At 49.1% G+C, this 19,341-nt stretch overlaps 8 protein-coding genes across 8 annotated transcripts; 3 read left to right on the forward strand and 5 right to left on the reverse strand.

The window, feature by feature from the left end:
- Nucleotides 1-955: 955 nt before the first annotated feature.
- N7509_004110 (uncharacterized protein) lies at nt 956-2,795 on the forward strand (the record flags this gene model as incomplete). Its single annotated transcript, XM_056628747.1, has 3 exons — nt 956-1,267; nt 1,360-1,568; nt 1,607-2,795. 3 exons carry the CDS (start codon nt 956-958, stop codon nt 2,793-2,795), a joined length of 1,710 nt encoding a protein of 569 aa, XP_056491481.1.
- A 1,235-nt stretch (nt 2,796-4,030) lies between these two features.
- Nucleotides 4,031-4,477, forward strand: N7509_004111 (uncharacterized protein; the record flags this gene model as incomplete). The annotated part of the gene is made up of 2 exons (XM_056628748.1): nt 4,031-4,334; nt 4,401-4,477. The coding sequence occupies 2 exons, from the start codon at nt 4,031-4,033 to the stop codon at nt 4,475-4,477; spliced, it is 381 nt and encodes a 126-aa protein (XP_056491482.1).
- Nucleotides 4,478-4,997: 520 nt separating this feature from the next.
- On the reverse strand, nt 4,998-6,371 carry N7509_004112 (flavin monoamine oxidase family protein; the record flags this gene model as incomplete). The annotated part of the gene is made up of 1 exon (XM_056628749.1): nt 4,998-6,371. The coding sequence occupies one exon, from the start codon at nt 6,369-6,371 to the stop codon at nt 4,998-5,000; it is 1,374 nt and encodes a 457-aa protein (XP_056491483.1).
- A 1,820-nt stretch (nt 6,372-8,191) lies between these two features.
- Nucleotides 8,192-9,187, reverse strand: N7509_004113 (uncharacterized protein; the record flags this gene model as incomplete). The annotated part of the gene is made up of 1 exon (XM_056628750.1): nt 8,192-9,187. One exon carries the CDS (start codon nt 9,185-9,187, stop codon nt 8,192-8,194), a length of 996 nt encoding a protein of 331 aa, XP_056491484.1.
- Nucleotides 9,188-10,502: 1,315 nt separating this feature from the next.
- N7509_004114 (uncharacterized protein) lies at nt 10,503-11,210 on the forward strand (the record flags this gene model as incomplete). Its single annotated transcript, XM_056628751.1, has 1 exon — nt 10,503-11,210. One exon carries the CDS (start codon nt 10,503-10,505, stop codon nt 11,208-11,210), a length of 708 nt encoding a protein of 235 aa, XP_056491485.1.
- Nucleotides 11,211-12,961: 1,751 nt separating this feature from the next.
- N7509_004115 (NAD(P)-dependent alcohol dehydrogenase) lies at nt 12,962-14,205 on the reverse strand (the record flags this gene model as incomplete). The annotated part of the gene is made up of 3 exons (XM_056628752.1): nt 12,962-13,024; nt 13,086-13,466; nt 13,567-14,205. The coding sequence occupies 3 exons, from the start codon at nt 14,203-14,205 to the stop codon at nt 12,962-12,964; spliced, it is 1,083 nt and encodes a 360-aa protein (XP_056491486.1).
- Nucleotides 14,206-14,650: 445 nt separating this feature from the next.
- On the reverse strand, nt 14,651-15,330 carry N7509_004116 (uncharacterized protein; the record flags this gene model as incomplete). The annotated part of the gene is made up of 2 exons (XM_056628753.1): nt 14,651-15,075; nt 15,165-15,330. The coding sequence occupies 2 exons, from the start codon at nt 15,328-15,330 to the stop codon at nt 14,651-14,653; spliced, it is 591 nt and encodes a 196-aa protein (XP_056491487.1).
- A 545-nt stretch (nt 15,331-15,875) lies between these two features.
- N7509_004117 (putative RNA interference and gene silencing protein (Qde2)) lies at nt 15,876-19,278 on the reverse strand (the record flags this gene model as incomplete). Its single annotated transcript, XM_056628754.1, has 6 exons — nt 15,876-16,683; nt 16,742-17,340; nt 17,391-17,638; nt 17,701-18,351; nt 18,411-18,856; nt 18,917-19,278. 6 exons carry the CDS (start codon nt 19,276-19,278, stop codon nt 15,876-15,878), a joined length of 3,114 nt encoding a protein of 1,037 aa, XP_056491488.1.
- Nucleotides 19,279-19,341: the final 63 nt, after the last annotated feature.

Raw genomic sequence — 19,341 nt, forward strand, 5'->3', positions numbered from 1 at the left:
ACCAAACCAAACCACCACACCCCCTTTCCAACATTTCGAGTTTACTGGACATAGCGATCCATTGGCGAAGCGAGTTCTACCGACGATTCCCGACCTTGCTTACTTGCAAGCCACCAAAAGAAAAAAAGAGAATTTATTGTCGATTCGGCGCTTCAGGGAGTTTTACAAGGATGGCATTTCCCCGGACTCTTTGCATGTGATTTGATATTTTGGCTGGGCTCCTTTTTTAAGGGAATGAAATAGGGAATGCACATAGACGAACTGGCTGATTTCAAAAACACGGCCCCAACCAATCCTTTCAAGGCTTTCATAACATACTTCGCCCCCTTCTCCCTGTTCCTGTTCCTCTCCCTCTCCGGAGATGGCTTATTTCCCAGGACCTCGACTGGAGCTGGTGTTCGGGCCCGCAGGAGCAAGGATCGACGGTAGTGAGCGCGTGGCAGATTTGCCAGATTGGCATTGCGCATGATTGAAGGGGGAATTTGTGAGCTGGAAGAGAGAATATGTACCAACATAAGTTCAGTTACGGTCCAGCCTTTTTTTTTTACGCCAATAAAAATCTCATGAAGTGGAATTCCGCATTTGGTATTGAACTCTCTGGGGGTGAAACATTTGAAGTTGCCGGAGAGACGTGGGAACGGGTTTAGGGCTTCTGGGGCTCACGGCCACTGGTGAAACACTGGCGTGTTTTTGGGGGCCCCTGCGTTATTTACTAAGTTTACTAAGTTTACTCTCGAAGCAACTGAATAGCTACTGTTTACTCCGTGCATTGTATACCCCGTAGTAATGGCCAGGCCCGGCCTCGGCGTACCCGGTTGGGTTCGTCGCGTCTCCCCTACCAAACATTCAAACAGTCAACCCTCCCGTCTTCTCTCCTCCTTCTCCTCCCCCCCTTGTACTCTCCCTCCTTCATTCCCTTGGATAAACCGTGTTTTCTTGGATTACCACGGCTATCATGACTTATCTCAAGGATGCCTACTCCAAGTTCCGGGCTAACCCCCGCAATGCCCCAGTGGCCGCCAATGTGTCGCTGATCTATGTTCCCTCCACCACGCGCATCGATGGCGCGGACGCCGTTGCGTCGCATTCGTCGCGCCAATCCGCCCATCTCAAGAAGAAGTCCGAGAAGATCATTAGCGAAATCGAGAGCTCCGACTCTCTGTGTCTAGATATTGAGACCACCATCGAGTTTCTCGAGGGCGGCGGGGCCTATCTCCCCTCGTTCGACGATAACTTCCTGGCTGATCGCGTCGTGACTTTCCCCACGGTAAATTAAATTCCCCGAAACCCTGCATGACCAATTGTGAGACGTCGTGGAACGTAATCTAATGCGACCTTTCTTTTTTGCCCCCTTTCTAGCTCCACATCGTTCACTTCAATGCCGAACATCAGATCCAGCAAGTGCGCATCTACTGGGATCAGGGTTCCCTGCTTAAGGAGCTCGAAGTGATTGGTGCTCGTGGCCGCAATTGGCCCATTCGTCAAGCCCAGGAGCAGACTCGTCTGCTCAAGGCTGCTGCCATTGCAAAGGACGCTGCACCCTCATTGGAACCCTCCCAGGGTGACCTGCCCGCACGCCCCTCCTCCCCGGAAAGCGACACATCAGGGACCCTTACGCGGCCGCTTCCTTGACCGACCTTCTCTCGCCTACCAAGGACGCTCCTGAGGAGCAAGAACGCGAGACACGCAGACCTTCTTCTCCCAGCAAGCGACACACTCGTGATCCCTACGGTCAGGGCTCCCTAACTGAGATCCTGTCTCCCACCAAGCCAGAAACCAACACCGTCATGCGCCCATACGGGGGATCCAACCAACCTGCGCGACGTGATCTGGGTGATATCTTCGTGGCCGATGACGGCGAGTCTCCCACTACACCATCCAAGGCCGAGAAGGTGATCTCTCCCAAGGGCGGAGCCAGACATCAGGGCGGCAACCGACTCTTCGGAGGCGCCGAGGAGCACGACGAACACCGATCTTTCTACAAGTCGGATCCTCGTAAGTACGAACACTTCGAGATCGGAGCCAACGAAGGACGCCCCGAAGACCGATCTTTCTACAAGTCCGACCCCCGCAAATACGACCACTTCCAGCTCGGAGCCGACGAAACCCCCGAGACGAAGAAGGACTCAAAGCCAGCCAAGGCCCGCAACCAATCCCAATGGGACTTTGGCGACTTCTCTACTCCAGCCAAGAGCACCGAACCAGCCGCCAAGGCCCGAGGCTTCGGCTACACCGACGAGGAAGTTGATCCCAACTCCCCTCCACGCCGTGAAGCCGTCGTCAAAGCCCGCCCCGACCAAAGCGCCCACTTCGAGATCACCGACGACGTGAACGAAGAAGACGGCCGCATCATCAGCTCCTTCGGCGGACGCGGTCAAAGCCTGTACGAAAACCGCCTCTACGACGAAGATGAGGCTGCTTCCAAAAAGCATGAAGGTGAACACGAAGAAGCTCTCGGCGTGACAAGCAACAAGGCAAACCTAAACAAGACCTTCGGCTCGCAGTGGGAAATGCACGATGACTCCCCCGGTCATAAACCCACCCGCTCGGATAACGAGAACCCCAAACCCTTGGCCGCGGATCGCAGCAAGGCTGTTAAGGCTCTAGAGGCGCACTGGGATTACTCCGATTCGCCCCAACCCTCGCGAACCGCTACGTCGCTATACAACCCTAAGACTCACAACCAGCCGAGCTGGAATATGCAGGATGAAGCTTCTCCCGTTAAACCGGCTACCTCGCTCCGTAACCCTCGCACCCATAACCAGCCTAGCTGGAGCATGGGAGGTGAGGAGTAAGCGTGGAAAGGAAGGGGTCTGTCTGTTAATCTGCCTTTTTTTTTCTTCTATTCCGCTTCGCTCCGCTTCCTATTCTTCCTTCTCCTACGACCATTTTGTACGGCCTCACCTGATCAACGAGCAATGTGTACCGATACCCACCATTAAATCAAATCAAATCAATCAAACGCCTAAAATTCGGGGATGGACTACTTTGTGCCGGGGGCTGCGCTGCTTGCTCTGCTCTGCTCTTCTAACAAATCCCTTTTTTGTGTTACGTGGAGCTTCGGTTGGATTATTCATCTGGCGTCCCTGTCAGGGTGTTTTTCTTCTTTCTTTGTTACTATTTCCTTTTCTATTTCTTTTCTTCTTCCGGGGTACAGCACGGGGGTTCCGTCCTGCTTGCCAGATCTGCTGGATTGGACTTGCTATGTACCTGATGCATTTTTCCCCTTTCTGTACAAGATTACCATTATGAGTTTTAGAACTCTTGTTTCTTAGTGTTGATATTTTCAATTAATCGATCTGGTTATTTGAGTTTCTTTAAGTTTCTTGTATTCAAGCTCTGCCCCTTGGTTTCAAGTTGATATGTGGTCCGCGGGATGGTGTTGAATAGAGAATACCCTTGCCCTTGTTGCCCTTGTTGCCCTGCTCTGCTCTGCTTTGATAACAGAAAGTCCCCTTCTTTCAAGTTATTTTGCCCTCCACTGCTGACGTGCGTTTGTTTCCCACGGCTCCCTTACTAATTAAATATTATAAAATAACTTCACTGTACATTCCAACGTTCAAGTTATTCCGTCACCACCTTCACTCCCCAACATTTTTTATACCTTTATTCCAAGGTCCCTTAGCACAGCATGTGGTCAATGTTGAGAAACAATATGCATCGTTACTATATATCCATTTATCAACTTCGATGACACCTGATGCATAGATCATATAACTATGTTGGCATTATATTACAGTCCCTTGTTTCACTATTGTGTTCCAAGGTTGGTGGCGGTGCATTGTGCCCAGGTGGGAACAGGTGTTGTTCATTCACTTTCATTTCTCAGTTCCAAGTTTCCGAGTCGGTGCCCAGATGTGCCCCATGATTATATTCCAAGGACTACATCTCTGCCTTCAAGTTATTCTCGTCCTTCGAGTCGTCCTCGGATTCTTCCAATACACCGGTACTTCGACCTTGATCGAAACGGCCAGGTCGAGATTGATGATGAAGACTGGGACATCGACGCCTTTCTCATAGTTTTACTGCGATGCACCACCAGCCCAACAAAGTTCCGCAGAAGGTGACGCTTGAAATGCTGGCCAAGATCGGGGTCATTGCAGATTACTACAAGTGCAAGGATATCCTTCACCTCCCGAAAGGTGATGATTGGATCCGGTCTCTCGATGAACAGTATCCACCAGCGTGTCTGCGAGACCTGACTCTCTGGCTATGGATATCTTGGGCTTTCCAGATCCCCGACAAGTTCAAAGCTATCACAGGATTCATTATGTCAAACAGCATCAGTCTGATCATGGACACCGGGGAACTTCCCATTCCTCCTAAAATCATCGGTAAGAAATTAGTGAGTTTATTGACCCAAAACAATACATAGCTTCGAGATTCTGACCTATTCACAGCAGCAATGAACGAGTCCCGGGAAGCCGCTTCGAAAAGGCACTGTTTCAAATCCAGCAAGCCCGCTAGGAGTACCTAACTGGGGCTCGAAGGTGTCGATCCGAATGCACCTCGATCATGTACGGAAGTCTGACTGGACAGATTAATTCGAACCAGCTCTTATCACCCTGGCCCGTGGCTCCCTACCTTGACCTAAGCTATAAGCGACTCATACAAGAGATGGGATTCTTCAGATCACCCTGGTGGGCGGCGTTTTCAACCTCTCCGCATCTTTCCCCCCATGTCTGTCCTGATTCGGACTTTGGATGCTTGTTCTTGGACTTGTATAGTTCCGACATTGGCTTAGACCTGCCAGCAGAAACCTAAGCATTGGTTACTGGGCGGTAGATAGGCTCACAATAGGGATGTATTGCCAAAGAGACATCAACACTATTCACTAGCCTTGCGAGTTTATGACCTTGCAAGGAAAGAAGAGAATTTGCTTTTGTTTTAATTGTCTGTTGTTTTTCTGCTAGGATATCCATGAAAAGAAGAAGATTTAAAGGAATGTCTCAAAAAATATGAATTCAAGTTCTACCTCTCTCCAATCGTATCTTAAACTACGGATTTGGAGACTCGAACCAGCCCATATCCACCTCATCTATCGATCCCCATATTTCTATCATCTTCTCTATCAGATCTTTTCTGCCTTCAACAGCCAAGACCTCCATAACAGCACGATACGCCGAGTTCAATGCTCCAATAACCCACGCATGACCACTACTCGTAGCTTCACCCGCGGTGTGTAGTCTTCCGTGGCAACTCGGCCGCATCAAGGGCGGGAGGACATCCGAAAGTTGCGCGGGCGAAAAGAGAGCATAAGCACCGACTGAGTATGGTTGACTATACCAGTCCCACAAATGTGCTTCCACTAGCTGGTCCTGGAGAAATGACATGGATACATTATGTAGGCGTGCCATATCCTTCAAGACTACGTGTGTTATAAATTCTTCTTGTTCTGCACTTTGGTAAAAGGAGGCTAGTCGATCAGCATCTTGACTCCATGTATAGCTCGCGATCATTGTCCCTGGAGCATCGGGGACACCAAGCCCATAGGATGGGTAAATGCAGCGTCGGATTGGAAGGTCTGTCGACGATTGTCCGCCAATGAAAGGAGCAGCCAACACATCGGGGTTCTCCCACCACCGCGTCTTAAACCAAATGCCAATTTTGCCTGCATCATCGTAGGCTAGAGTGCGCCACGCCATTGTGGTATTGTAATATAGATCTGGCAAAGTGGATGTGTCAAGGACCCTTGTTGCTCCGAGTGGGATTGTGCTGATTACATGGTCATAAGAATGCTCAGATGTATGGTTGACGACAACAGTCAGGGAATCCGCTCGTCCAGGTTTGATGGCAGTCACGCGGCTGAGTAGTTTTGGCGGCTTATGTAGAACTTTCAAAAGTCCATTGATCAGTCGCTCGAATCCGCCATTGACCGTGACCCAAGAATCCAGAGGAGCAGCCGTGAATATCCATTGGTCGATGACTGCCTGGGCAAGGGAGGATTTATCAAAGGTCAATGTTCCTTCCTCAATAGTCTCTAGCCAGTTAATTTGCGCGTTGGTAAAACCTTTCTGCAAAAGGTATGCCCGGACGGACAGCTGGTCAAATTCCATGAGCTTTTTAAACCCTTCATCGATATTTTGCTGTAGCGCATCCACCAGTTCGGCGACGGCGTCGCTGTATATCTTATCAGGATTGAGAACAGCGAACTCGGAGGGTGGGATATCCCCGCCTTCATTTGTTAGGACATGGAATGCTGTGGCAGAGGGGATCACGTTGGAGTGAATAGATATATTGTTGTATAGCTGGATATTATTATTCGTGGAAAAGATATATGGGATCAGATTAATTGCATCTGCTGGGTCCCTAACGTGCGAGTTCACGTAGCTGACGACGGACCAGTTTTGAGCCCCAGTCAGTCGGTCCATGTAGGGCATATTGGGAATTCTCATGGCACCCGCATCCTGAATATCCAATTAGTATTGCTACTACCAATACCCTATCCAGCCGCTGTTGTAACTTTGCACTTACATAATAATTGTAATACGCAGCATCCTGTGGGGTTGACTTCTTCCAACTCTCCACGTCAAAATAATGGGTATGGATTCTTCCCGCCCGCGCGTCCGTCTGCCTCCAGGATTTCAAATTCGATACTCAGGCTCTGCAAAAGCAGAGCTGAATACAAACCCGCAGCACCTGCACCAATAATGCCAACCTTTAGCCGTGGTGGCCGAGATTGGCAGTTTCGGTCACATGGTGATGCCGGAGGACCAGGAGGAAATTGGTTGTATACTCCTGCGCGAGATATCAACTCGCGGAAAAGTTGAGCTCGAGCCTTGCCGGGGTCAATGGCACTTTGGACGCCGTGTAGGCACAGGAAAAAAAAGAAAGCAGAGACAAAGAATAAATTCCCCATTTTGGCAGCAACGGAAGAAAGTGAAGACTCTCAAACTAAGGACACTATGGAGATTATTATGCCTATAAACTACTAAAAGGGAAAGTAGTCATTGTCTATCTATATGCACTACATTCCACTTCTCCGCGGCGGGATGGAATGTGTATGAAATGATCACCTCGGCTTACCAGTACAAAATCAGCAAAAATGACAAGCCCCGCGTGGAATGTAGGGGAATTGGGCAATAAAGTTATTTTCATATGGATTATGACAGGCCCACATGACTGTTAGATCTACGCAGCTTATCTGGCCGGATCCTTAGGCCGGAAAATTCATTAAAAATCCCGAAGAACTTTCGAAGGAATCTCATACATGGACCATGAATTCTCCATTCTGGCAGAACCTCCTATTGGCAGCTCCGCATCGATTGTCTCTCCAAATACAAATACTTGAACACTACGCGACTGTTTAGATCATCTCCCCGTCCGAGCGTCGATTTGGACAACGCGTTCCTTTCGGATTTTGTAGGGGTACACTGCACCTGGTCACATTGACTTAATCACATTAACTCGAGCTTAATTGCTAGGCATCTAAATGTTCTGGTCACATAGTGGAGGTTGCGGCACGAAAATTGTTCGTAGCAACTTCTTCATATTTAGTGACTGTCGTATATTCGATCGCCTAGGACTATCATAGAGAGAGTGTATAATTTTCAGAAATCATGTAAGGGGTTAGATACTATAAAACTACCATAACACAGGTGTGTGGGAGCACCCAGATTGGATGATAGCCTAGACTCTCCGACGCACAATTAAGCGATGCTTGAGGGCGAAAAGATGGTACTGGTACCAGCTTCGTGCTTGGACTAACATTCTACTAGTGAAACCCAAACTTCTGGAGAAATTTAGTGCGAACGCAAGGTTAAAAATCGGGGAGTTCAGCCAAACTTCCAGAAAGCCAAGCATTGAGCATCTGCTTCTCCTCCAGCACTCGTCGTAGTATTTGTCCTGCCACGAAAGGCCGAGGCAACGAAAGCGTAGATCAGTCATTATGAGGAGTATTATGATTGTTAAATGCTTCAAAGACCAGAAAGATTTTCGCCATTTAATGAAACAAATATAGTATTAATACGTAGCAAAACACTAACTAAAGATTATCAAAAAAACCCACAGACCCGTTGCAGCTTCGATTGTCTATCAATTCCAGACTGAGTCTGGTACAGTTACAGGCTCCGACGGAGTCAGCGTCGATACCGAATAATGCGGCCAGACCAGCTGATCAAATACCAAGTTTACTACCTGGGAATACTGAATCTGGATTGAATTGACAGTAATCGTTCTGGGTGCAGTGATATCATGTGGGGGGGTTGACGATGAACACCGGCCCGGGATGATGTCCTCGTGAGGCCGGGTATAGTTTGATAGGGGCTTGTCCGCGCTTGAAGGTTGGAACTTTGAGCTTATATTGTACCGTCTCGATCCAGAAGGTAGCATTCATTTGGATCGAGTTGGCATTAGGAGTCGTGACGGCGGGATTGCCTTCCAAGAATGCGATGTTCGCTGTTCCACCCCCGAACACCGGAGGTAGAGGTGCCGTGGCCACCGTAAAAGTGGTGGTCTGTATAATATTTTGACCTTCAATTGCATTGCGGAGAACAGTGTTTGGGTCTTTTAGCATCTCCTGAGTGATGGTGCCAGCAGCAATGAATTTTGAGAGATCCTGTGGCAATCGAAGAGTGGAAATCATCGAGGCATTGAGGCTGTCAAGCATCAATGTTGGACCGCCGCCAACAGGGAATGGCAGCAAGCTGGCTGGTGGGATCTCTGGTGGACCGGAGAAATTCGAGGTAGGCTCCAGGCATTGAGCATTGATAGTTGTGCCATGTGGAATAGACGCCATACGCACGAGCGATTCGCCAAGCACTGGAGTATTGTTCGTTGACGGGACGTTCATCCACAATCCAGCCTCGAAGTGAATGCCCGTGGGAGAACCATCAGCCTTTCCGGTTTTCTCATTTGTCACATCGTTGACAGCTTGTACATAAGATATGCCATTGAGATAGATATCGTTCTGCGAGTCAAGCCCGCGGTTAGGTACGGCGCCAAGCTCTCCGGAGAAGGTTATCGAGTCATTTATGAGATTCAGCTCCAGGATGTTGTCAGCGGGAAATGTTGTAGTGTTTGGCGGTCCGCTATTTGGGCGAAAAATTGTGTTGAAGCCTGTTCCCGTAAAGCTTCCATTGAAGTTCGTCAGCACGCCCAGCTGCACTGGCTCACTGGGCGCCGGCGTTGACCCCGAGAATTGGACCGCCTCAAACTGGAAGCCGGGGGGAAGAGATATCGCCGCCATAGCTACTGTCGCAGTTTCTAAATGATGCTAGCCAAGGCAATTTGGTACCAGTAAACTTGGAGCAGAGAGGATAATTCAATTCCAGAGAATAGAAACGGCTTCTTTATGACAATGGAGGGTATTAAATACAGTTTAGGGAAGGGTCATGAGAGACGCTGTATCTTGTGCTATGGCTCTCATAAATTCTAGTGCTGGCCTGTTGGCTAATCGGGTGTTTTGGATTGGATCTTTGACTAGTGTTGAAATAGTTCCGCTTTTAGTTCCGTCCACTTGTTGAAGCCATAATAGGCTTTTCCAGTCAGATAGAATTCCAGGGGAGCTACGGTAAGGCAAGTCTTCGCGATGAAAGGGCCGAAGGAACGCCTACTAATGTAGGAAAGATCTGGAATGTAGTAAGGATTTAGGAATGTACTGACATTATGTGACTGGCACATAGTATAATCTCTCCGCGGCACAGCTTCGATGACTATTGGTGACTATTAGTAACTCTGGAAGAGACCCTTGGGAGCTAGTAAGCGGAGTATAATGTAACTCTCTCTCTGATTAGTTCTCCGTCAGCCGTAGGCTGGCATGGAGAGACCATCTTCACATATTCCCATCTTCCGTCTTGCGAAGTCTTAAAGAAAACTCTTAAAGGTGTCTAAAAGAAAACCAAGGACCTAAGAAAATATCTGGTTAAAATTTTGATTTGGATATTGAAGCGGTCTTGATCGTGCCATGCATTATCTATAGTGATGGAGAGTGGAGATGTGGGTTCCTGAAAATATGGTGGATGGACGATGAAGAGTGTGAGGATTCTCAGCTACTCATAGAGATCAAGATACGACGTAGAAAATCAGGCAAAGAAAAGTAGTAGCGGGTTGACGAAAGTAATAGCTCGAGGAGAGGAGGAAGAAGCGAAAGCTTGATACAGATCTAGGCGTAGATGCCTAAGCGGGTGCCATCCGCGTCAGGCAGGAACAATACAATAGTAACGCCTCCAGTACGTTACAATACCGTCCACCGGGCGCAGTCCCCACCAAATGCGCAGTCAACACTTTCATTCTTCAACTTTTAGTACAGCTTTATTCTTTACTAGAATACCGGATAGTCTGAGTCAAGGATCAATATGGGAGACACCAAATCTAACAACAAATAAGCATATCAATCATGTCGAGATTATGTATATTACGATGCCTCAGTTTTGTTACTGTATTGGTGGCCCATCAACTCTGTTTGCTTACCTAGTGGACCTTGTTCGTCTTTCCTTTTCCCCTGGACCCAGTCTCCCTTTTATCAACAACTTGAACAACCTGGGAGAATGACTTTACTTCCAATGGAAAAATTGAGCTCCCTAAACCTTACAACCACCCCAACACACATTCTCGACCCAGATGGCGAAGTGATCATTATCTTGCGCAACGCAGATGCTCCCTTTGCATACGAGCCAGAAGAGATCCCTGGCAAAACCCCCGAGAAGACCGAAAAGACTGCCGAAGAGCCTGCTTCTGATGAGACCACTCCCCAAGAACCCAGTGCGGTAAAGTCAGAACCACGCATTCAAGTATCCGCAAAGCATATGATTTTTGCTTCTTCGTTTTTCAAGAAAAGTCTCACTGGCGGTTGGAAGGAGACCAAGGATCTACAACAAGGCTCGGTTGAAATTATTGCAGACGACTGGGATCTCCAAGCATTCATGATTGTCCTTTATGCGATACATGGCCAATTCAAAAAAGTACCACAAACGGTTTCTGTCGAGATCCTTGCCAAGGTCGCAGTGATAGTCGACTATTATGACTGCAAGGATGTTCTTTATCTTCTCCAGGATAAATGGATTGATTCTTTGGCAAAGTTGTCAGTAATTCGATCTTCACGAGATCTGATGCTCCGGCTATGGATTTCCTATTTCTTTCAACTCTCTACCAACTTTAAGGAGTTGACAAGCTCAATTATGTCGTCGGCTACAGATTCAATCGTTGCTAGGGGACTTCCAATCCCTGCTACATTTATCGGTAAGGAAGAACATAATACTCTGAATTACTAGTAGTACATTACTCCTGACAAGGTTATAGAATCAAGGAACAAATATCGCCTGGAAGCCTTAGAAAAAATTATGCTTTCTTCAAGAAACACATGAGTCCTTCCTGCTTGGGACAAGGGGATGTGATTTTGAATGTCAATCAGTTATGTATGGGGCCTTGGCTAAGCAAATTCGTTCAAGCCATCTTCTATCACCTTGGCCTGTCGCTCCTTTCCTGGGCTTAAGCTACACCGGCCTTTCAGTGACGATTGCATCATTTACATCACCATCCTGGCGGAAATTACCTCCCCCCCCTCCTTCCCCTCCTCCCCCTCGAAATCATTTCGGCAGCCACAGCCAAAACTCCCACGGCCAAGTTGCGGAAGATCAAGCCCGTCATACTTGTACTCATTCAAGTTTCACCCCATTATTTTCTTTCCGGAGTCATCTCGTCACGGGCTTAGTCCTAACTCAACCCTCTCCCTTCGGAGGGGAATTCGGATCGGGTTTTCGAGGAGGCTTTGGAGGGAGCTCCGAGAACCCTCCGTTATTCACCACCTAATTATCGGGTTGTCTTCCCTTACCAATTATAGGAGGTATTGCGATACGCCAACCGGGCTTCTTTCTACTACATGGCCACCCAAGATCTAAAGGAGGATGACCCAGGCGTTGAAAAAATTCTCGATGACGTGGTACAGAGGGAGGTTATCCTGGGGTGACCGAAAAAAGCTCGCAATGAGGGAGGGAGGGAATGGGGAAGCCACTGCCAAAGATGCCAAAGAACATCCATCACAGAGATTTTTACAATTTTACGACGTTGTTGTAAGGCGGATAATCCACACTTGCTTTGTTTCGTCTTTCGGTTAACATGGCGAAGTAGCCATGTTTTTTTTTCTTTCTCTCTCTCTTTCTTTTTTCTGCTTACGCCCATGTACATTAGTAGTTGTCTGTCGACCGAAGGCCAGTATGAATAGGACCATCTTCTCATCTTCCGGACTTATTATTCACGAATTGAAGTATACTCTTGACGTTGCAAAATGGCTTGGCAAAGCGCTTTATTCTCAAAAGTTCCACAAAAGAGCAAAGAAATATTCGAACGATGTGAGAACGGGCTAGAGAAGCTACTAGGTCCTGATAATGAAGATACAAAGAGTGCCAGGAGATGGGTCGTGAAGGCGAAAAGAAAAGTCCCGCATGGAAATGTATCTGACTGATCCTGGGGCTAGTGCTTTGGGCGATTAATACTAGTATTTGGCTGACTTGGGTTTAGTTTCATCGAGGAAATGTGAAATAGCTAAATTTCTGGTTCGGTGTATATCGTCTATACTGCTGAGAACTTCTAGTATAAGCTTGACAGAGAAATAGCTGCCAGTAGGTATTAGTTCGTGAAACTATCTGAGTGTATGGAAGTTATAAATCACTACGTGCAGATGCGTCGGTTAAATGACTTTTAAGTTGGAGTAAAATGTTTCATTCCTGAGGGAGTCGGTGGTCCTGTAGATATATCCACCTCCAGGTCCTAAATCGGGGGTTGTCTTCATTCATATTGGTATGCTCGGGTTTCCCTCGCCTTCAAGTTGAGTAGGCTAAATCTGACCGTGAATGATCTCGCCTATTGCCAGCGATGTGAAGAAGACAAATTTTAAGGACGCAAGGAAAATCAATTCATAAGTCCATTTCATGAAATGTCCAACCACGAACTCGAAGAAAACCATCGTTGCCGCTACGCCTCTCTATGAAAAAGCAGGCATATAGACGTTAGCGAATCCCGAGCTCTATCTCGGAATTCGAGCCAAAATCGTCCCTTTCGCGCGTTGCGAATGAAGCTTTTTGTATGCCTAGGCAGGAAAATTCGGTTAGTTATATCAACTTTGCAGAGATGATAGTGGAAGAACCTACTTCCAAAACATCTTCCATTTCCCACTCCGAATCTATCATAGCAGTCAAATGCCCCTTCTCCGCCAATTCCCCGGAGCGGGACAAAGTAAATTGATTCGGCGTCGCTGTAACCATCTTATACCAGCGCGGCGTTCCGCCCAGGATCTTTGGCCATAATAGATTGACGCACAGTGACCATATGTACCCGAACAGACCTTGCAGACCAGACTGAATGTGCATAGCGCCAATGTTGACAAATCGGCCATTTTCACGGAGATATTTTGGGGAGTGAGTATAGAGATCTTGTATCCCAACCGTGTCTGCGATGGCGTCGAAGCGGGTTTCACTGTGCTCTTTGGCAAGATATTCATGGAGAGGGTCATGTTTCCGATAGTCGATTGTCTATTAGTAGATTAGCGCAATTCTAGTGTTAAATCGCAGACGTCCACAATCTTCCCAGGGTATCATGAAATCCAACGAAAAAGTGACAGTTAATTCTCACCTCATCAGCCCCTATTCTCTTCACCATTTCAGAATTCCCCTCCGAACAAGTCGCCACAACACGCCCACTGTCGCCAACAATAGCCCTAGCACACTGAACAAGCATGGTCCCCGTCGCACCACTCCCACCGTTGATAAGAATTTTCTCACCCTTCTTCAATCCAAGTTCCTCAAGCACCTCCACAGCCGTAACGCCATTCCCACCCAGCGCAGCGGCATCCCGAAACGAGATGCTACTAGGAATAACAACAAGTTGTTCCTCTGGACATGGACAATACTCCGCCAAGGCCCCATGTCCTTTGAAATAAAGCTGTGTAGATGTGCCACCGAACACTCGGGCACCAATAGTAAGATCCGGACGTTTCGCCGCAACATTAGACCCCAGCGCCGCGACTGTGCCGGAGAGCACGAGCTCCGGTACTGCGGGGAGAGTGTGAATCCAGTTTGGAAGAATGGAAATAAGAGCGCTTGCGCTGGGGGTGAAGGCGGTGTATTCGATCTTGACTAGGACGTCGTTGGGGCCGAGATTCGATGGGCTGGGTGTGGTGAAGTCAGAGGTGAGGTTGAGTACATCGGCCAGTTGGCCGCGGCCTTTGTAGGACCATGCGCGCATAGTTGGGGGGATACTAGAGTTTGTCATGTTGAAAGCTTGAAGCTGGTATGAATCTTGGATTATCTGGTTAGCTTTGCAGCTTTCAAGTAAGGTTTTATATTACTTTAAATCAGTTCGCGACTGTCGTAAGCTCTCGTAGCCTGGAGACGGACGAAATTGGTCCGTTCCCGATTGATTGTTGGCCTTTGGCGCCAATTCGTCAGCCAGCCAATCAGCTAACTATCTAATTAACTTGGTGTTGAGATTCCCAAGAAACTACTCTTTGACCTTTTGGGGGCCAGAATGTGCCGGTTATAATTCTCTCGGATTCGGTGGTATTGCTAGGGCGTCCAAGATGCTTAGTACATTGTCCATTACTCTTTTGAATAGCACACCTCTCCTCAAAGGAAATATCCATAATAATAGATGATTTGGTTATATAGTATGCACAAAATACAAATAGCTTCAGGTAGTATCATGATATCAAAGTCCCTCATGCCCGCAACGCAGCAATAGCCGCCTCAATATCAACCATATCATCCACCCGCACAGCAGCCCGTCCCCATCGCACATAACCCTCCGCATCAACCGCGAAACTCCCAGCAGACTGCCATCGATTCCCACTCTCAGTAGGCCTTTGCCAGATCCCGTCCTCTCTGCCCAGTTTCCAGATCGATGCAAGGCCCGCGAAATTCCAAAGATGGCCCCAGGAAACGATACCCAGCCCCCACCTTGCGTAGATTTGACGGTCGGCATCGACGACCATGGTAACTGATGATCCATCCCCGGACTCAGACCCACCTACGGCGTCTAACCATTTCTCTGTAGATTCCTGGTCACTGTGCGATATTGTTATGAAGTTGATATCAGGGTGTTGAGCTGAGGCGGTGCGCATTTTTAGGAATGCTGCCTCGGTGACTTTAGGTGGCCCCGGGGTGGTTTAGTTAGTTTATATTTTCTTAGAATGCTTCCTCGTCTTGGGATTCTTTATTTGATAGGGAACGGACCTGGACACCCGCAATGTCGGAGGAATGATATGATAGTTGGTTTTCCATTATCTGCTGGAAAGGGCAACTCTGGACATGACGGGGCTTTGGCTCCGATTTCGGGGGCTGGGGAGGTTTCCACGTAAGACGGAGAGAAGAATGAGGATAGTTCTTGCGAGATAGTCATTTTTGCCGGAGTTGGTTGATCGTGGTTGAGGTTGAAAAGTGATTGCAGTCCCACCTCGAGCGGGGCCACGTCATTCCATAAAGAAAGGAAGATCAGGGGGCTAACTGATCTGAGAGACTGGTTAGGTACAGTACAACCGCCTTGTGCGAAAGGCAAAGTGGGATATAAGAATATTATTTTTAAGATTATACTCATAATGTAGCTGGATTTCTTCCTTCAAAGGCCCAATCTGTTCCAATGCAATCCAACCATCACACCAAAAAGAAGTATCTTCCACGCTCCGCAAAACATCTGGGTAACAAAAATCATAAACCAAAAATAAAAATAAAACAATGCCAATATTTCGTTTCAGTTCGTTAAATTCTCGTGATGATCATAAAAAGTTCGCGTTTTCTCAAATGACCGATTGCCAAGTAGTTAGATGTCTCACTTCACCTCGAGAGGATGGTTTGTTTCTCCTTTTCCTCGTAGATTTCAAAAGTAAATGCCAGAGCCGAAACCAAGTAATCTCCGAGACAAGTCAAGTCTACCATGTTAAGCCTCACCTAGATATAGAACATGGTATCCTTAACAAGTTCATGCGGGCGGTAAGTCTTCGAATCAGAAAGAGTCGGGTCATTATTCCCACTCCTCTCCGTGCCTGCAACACTAGCAGAAGGAGTCGACGGATCAAAAACATGATGCAAGTAACATCTCGCCCGCGTACAGACAAGGTCAGCATAATACGCCGGTGGACAGACAGAAACTGCCTTCGTCGCCCGACCAAAGAGATAACACATTTTATGCGTCAACTCCTGCAGCACATCCGCCGCGCCGGGCCCGTTCGCATCACTGGGGTATTTGGGGTGGAAAATCTCGTCCCAGACTGTGAAGTAGTGTGCCGGACGGGCGGTTCCCTGCAAGCAAGAGTGAGCTTGCTGGTACCAATCCCAGGAGCGGCCTTCGGAGATTCCTCTGTCGACGACGGTTCCCGGCTGCGGGTTGTTCGACCTCTCGGCGTCGCCTGGGTTGGTTGGGTAGAAGCGGGTGTTGTGTCGCTTGCCGACGATTATGATTGCCATCTTTGGGAGACCATTTGCGGTGTCCTTTGCCGAGTAGACGGTTTTGCAGGCCTGTTTGAGGAGGGGAAGTTCCTTGTCGATGACGAGGTTGTATTGGCCTTCGCTGACACCGTCACGGTAGACCACAATGTTTTCTGGGAATGCGCCCTCGTTGTGGGAGGCCCAGAGGCGGATTCGAGACTGGAGTAGTCGGTCGAGGTCTGAGACCATTTCGTCGCGGCGTTTTTGCACGACGATGTCCGCGGGCCATTGGGCGAGGTCTTTGTCGACCGAGGCGACGATGCCGGCGACGCTGGGCGCGTTGTCGGTTGAGCCCGGGGATGGGTGGGTGACGCTCTAGACCGACGAGCATGGTCTTGCCATCGCCGAATAGGCCCATGTTCTTGAGGCTTTGGTTGGCGCCGCCGAGTTTTAGGTTGATTTTCAGGCCCACGTTGGCGCAGTATTGGTCGAGACCTCGGTCCGATGTGAGCTTGCTTGCTTGAACGTTGACGTTCTTGACGCCGTAGGTTACATCGCAGGTCTGTTTTATACTGTTGTAAATGGCGGTGTCTGTGTTGGACATGATACCAAGGATCAGATCCAGTTTGCCGTGTTTATCGAGAAGGCCCTTTATCTCCTTCTGGATATTTCCTGGCTGCGGTTGTAGAATCCGGGCGCCCTGCTTTGGTGCCTCAACGGCAATGCCTGCCTTCCTGAGATGATCGGCGAAAGTTGACAACAAGTCGTTGACGTCTGTGTTGCTCATTCGATCGTACTGTCTTCCAGGGAAGAAGATAAATGTCCAGTTCTTCAGGGCGCCGGATTTGCAGAACTTGATATCTTGCATGTTCCAGGAACCTCTGACAGGGGTGAAAGACTTGTTGTTTTTGTAGTAGACTGTCGGCGCAGGGAGGACACGGCCCTTGACAGTGATCAGATCCGGGTTCACGCCGACGCCAAATGATGCCTAGTAGAAAGTTAGTACTGTTATTTCCCTTTCATGTTAGAAAGACATACCAGTGTACCGTTCGGCGGGTTAACTCCTAGCATGCTCACGCCGTTGGTCGCGATGGCCTCGGCATTCTGCGCTGGGCTACGACCTCTAACTGCAAAGTTGAGCATGTTCTTTGTCTGGTCTGGCGACAGTTTGTTGGCCACTGGCTGACCAACTGGGACATCGCATGCCTCAACGGGCAGATAGCTAGGCTCGGCTCGGCTGCCGACATTGATAACAGGGAACTCGTTGTTAATATTCATGCCGTATGCTAAAAGGACATAGCGTCAACGTGTGGAAGGAGAAACTTGCCAAATACGCACCCAAACTTACAATCCAAGAAGTATTGTGCAACAGAAACGTATTTCCCTGCCTGAGCTGGGCCGGCGGGAGCTGGGCCCTTCTTACCCTTCTTGCCAGCCCCAGCTGCTTTCGGCGCCGCTTGACCTGGGGCTCTCAAGAAGAACTGCACATCATTGGGACCAGCGCCATCACGAGCGACCTTAGGCGGATTTGGGGATGATCTACCATCTTCCCTCTTGGCCAGACCGGAAATAGTCTTGGGCGGGGCAGGTCGAGGCTTTCCACTGCTTGTCTTGCGCTTGATATGGTTTGGCGTGATGCGCATACGCGTCAAGAATTTAGCAAGAAGGTAAGACTTCTTGCCATCGTATGCATATCTGTACTCTGCACCATTCCGGAAGTCCTGGATGGTCTGGGCTAAAGAGCCTGCCTTGTAGCAGGCCACATACTTGACCTGGACGTTCAGCAACACCCGTGCGGTAGCCGCGCGGACACTGATGAAAAATCCGCGAAGAACCTCGAGACCACCGGAGAGATCCTGACGATCTATGAGCTGACTGGAGACTCCGAAATGCTTGTTAGCTCCGACGGAGACTACGTCGGTGCTGGTCTTGGGGTGGTGGCCCATAATGATGTTTAGAGCGGCGATGAGCTCTGGCTTGGTGGCTAGCATGTCCCCGCCTTAGTAGAGGTTAGGTGGTTGATCAAATCGACGGAGTCGAGATGGCGGACACTGGTACATTTGACTTGGTACACGCGAGGGTCCTCGGGGTATTCGTCTTCGCCTTCGGCCTTGTATCTGATGTTGAAGGTCTGGCCCTCAGTAAGATTGAGGTCGACAGCCGAGATGATTGTGGAGCGATAATCAGTTGCGACGTGGGATTTCTGGGCGGCGAAGTGTTCGTCAACGAGGCAGGCGATAATCTGGCGAGCTTTCTTTCCAGCTGGAGCGTCCCGAACTTTCTCGGCCACGATCTCGACATTATATCGGTGCAGAAGCTTCCCCTTGGCAAGACCTGTGAGCGACAGGTAGTTGGCGTACAAAGTCACCTCTTTGCCTAGGGTTCCATATCCCGGGCGCAAGGGATATGCCTGATCGGCTTGCTTGAAGCCCACGAGGGATTTTGCGAGGGCGTTCTCGGTCTTGAGAACGTTGGCATCGGGGGCGGGGACGGATTGACCTGCACTGTAATGAAATCTTTGTTAGCTAGCTGCATTGCCATCACCGGGTCGGAGACGGATATACCGATAGATGCTGGGACCCTGTGGTCCAGATTGAAATCCACCACGACCACCTCGACCTCCACGATCGCCTCCGCGGCCGCGATAGCCGTCGTCTCCGCGACCACGGCCTCCTCCACGACCTCGGTAGCCGTCGTCCCCTCCACGACCGCGGCCTCCTCGATCACTTCCGCCTCGATTGCCTCCTCCACGACCTCGATAGTTATCATCCCCTCCACGACCTCTTGCTGGGCGGAATGGCATGCTGGTATCACCACGGCCACTGCCGTTGCCGTCACCACGGCCGCGTCCGCGACCCCCACGATCTCCTCCTCCTCGGTCTCCACGGTCTCCACGGCCTCGGCCTCGACCACGATTATCGGACATGATGGCAACACACCTCAATGGAATTAAGGAAGGAGGTGTCTGAGGAGGAGAGACAAGGTCTTG

This window comes from Penicillium cosmopolitanum (assembly GCF_028827165.1).
Source record: "Penicillium cosmopolitanum strain IBT 29677 chromosome Unknown utg000005l:1.0-4006212.0:1.0-4009387.0, whole genome shotgun sequence".
NCBI classification, from domain to species: domain Eukaryota; kingdom Fungi; phylum Ascomycota; class Eurotiomycetes; order Eurotiales; family Aspergillaceae; genus Penicillium; species Penicillium cosmopolitanum.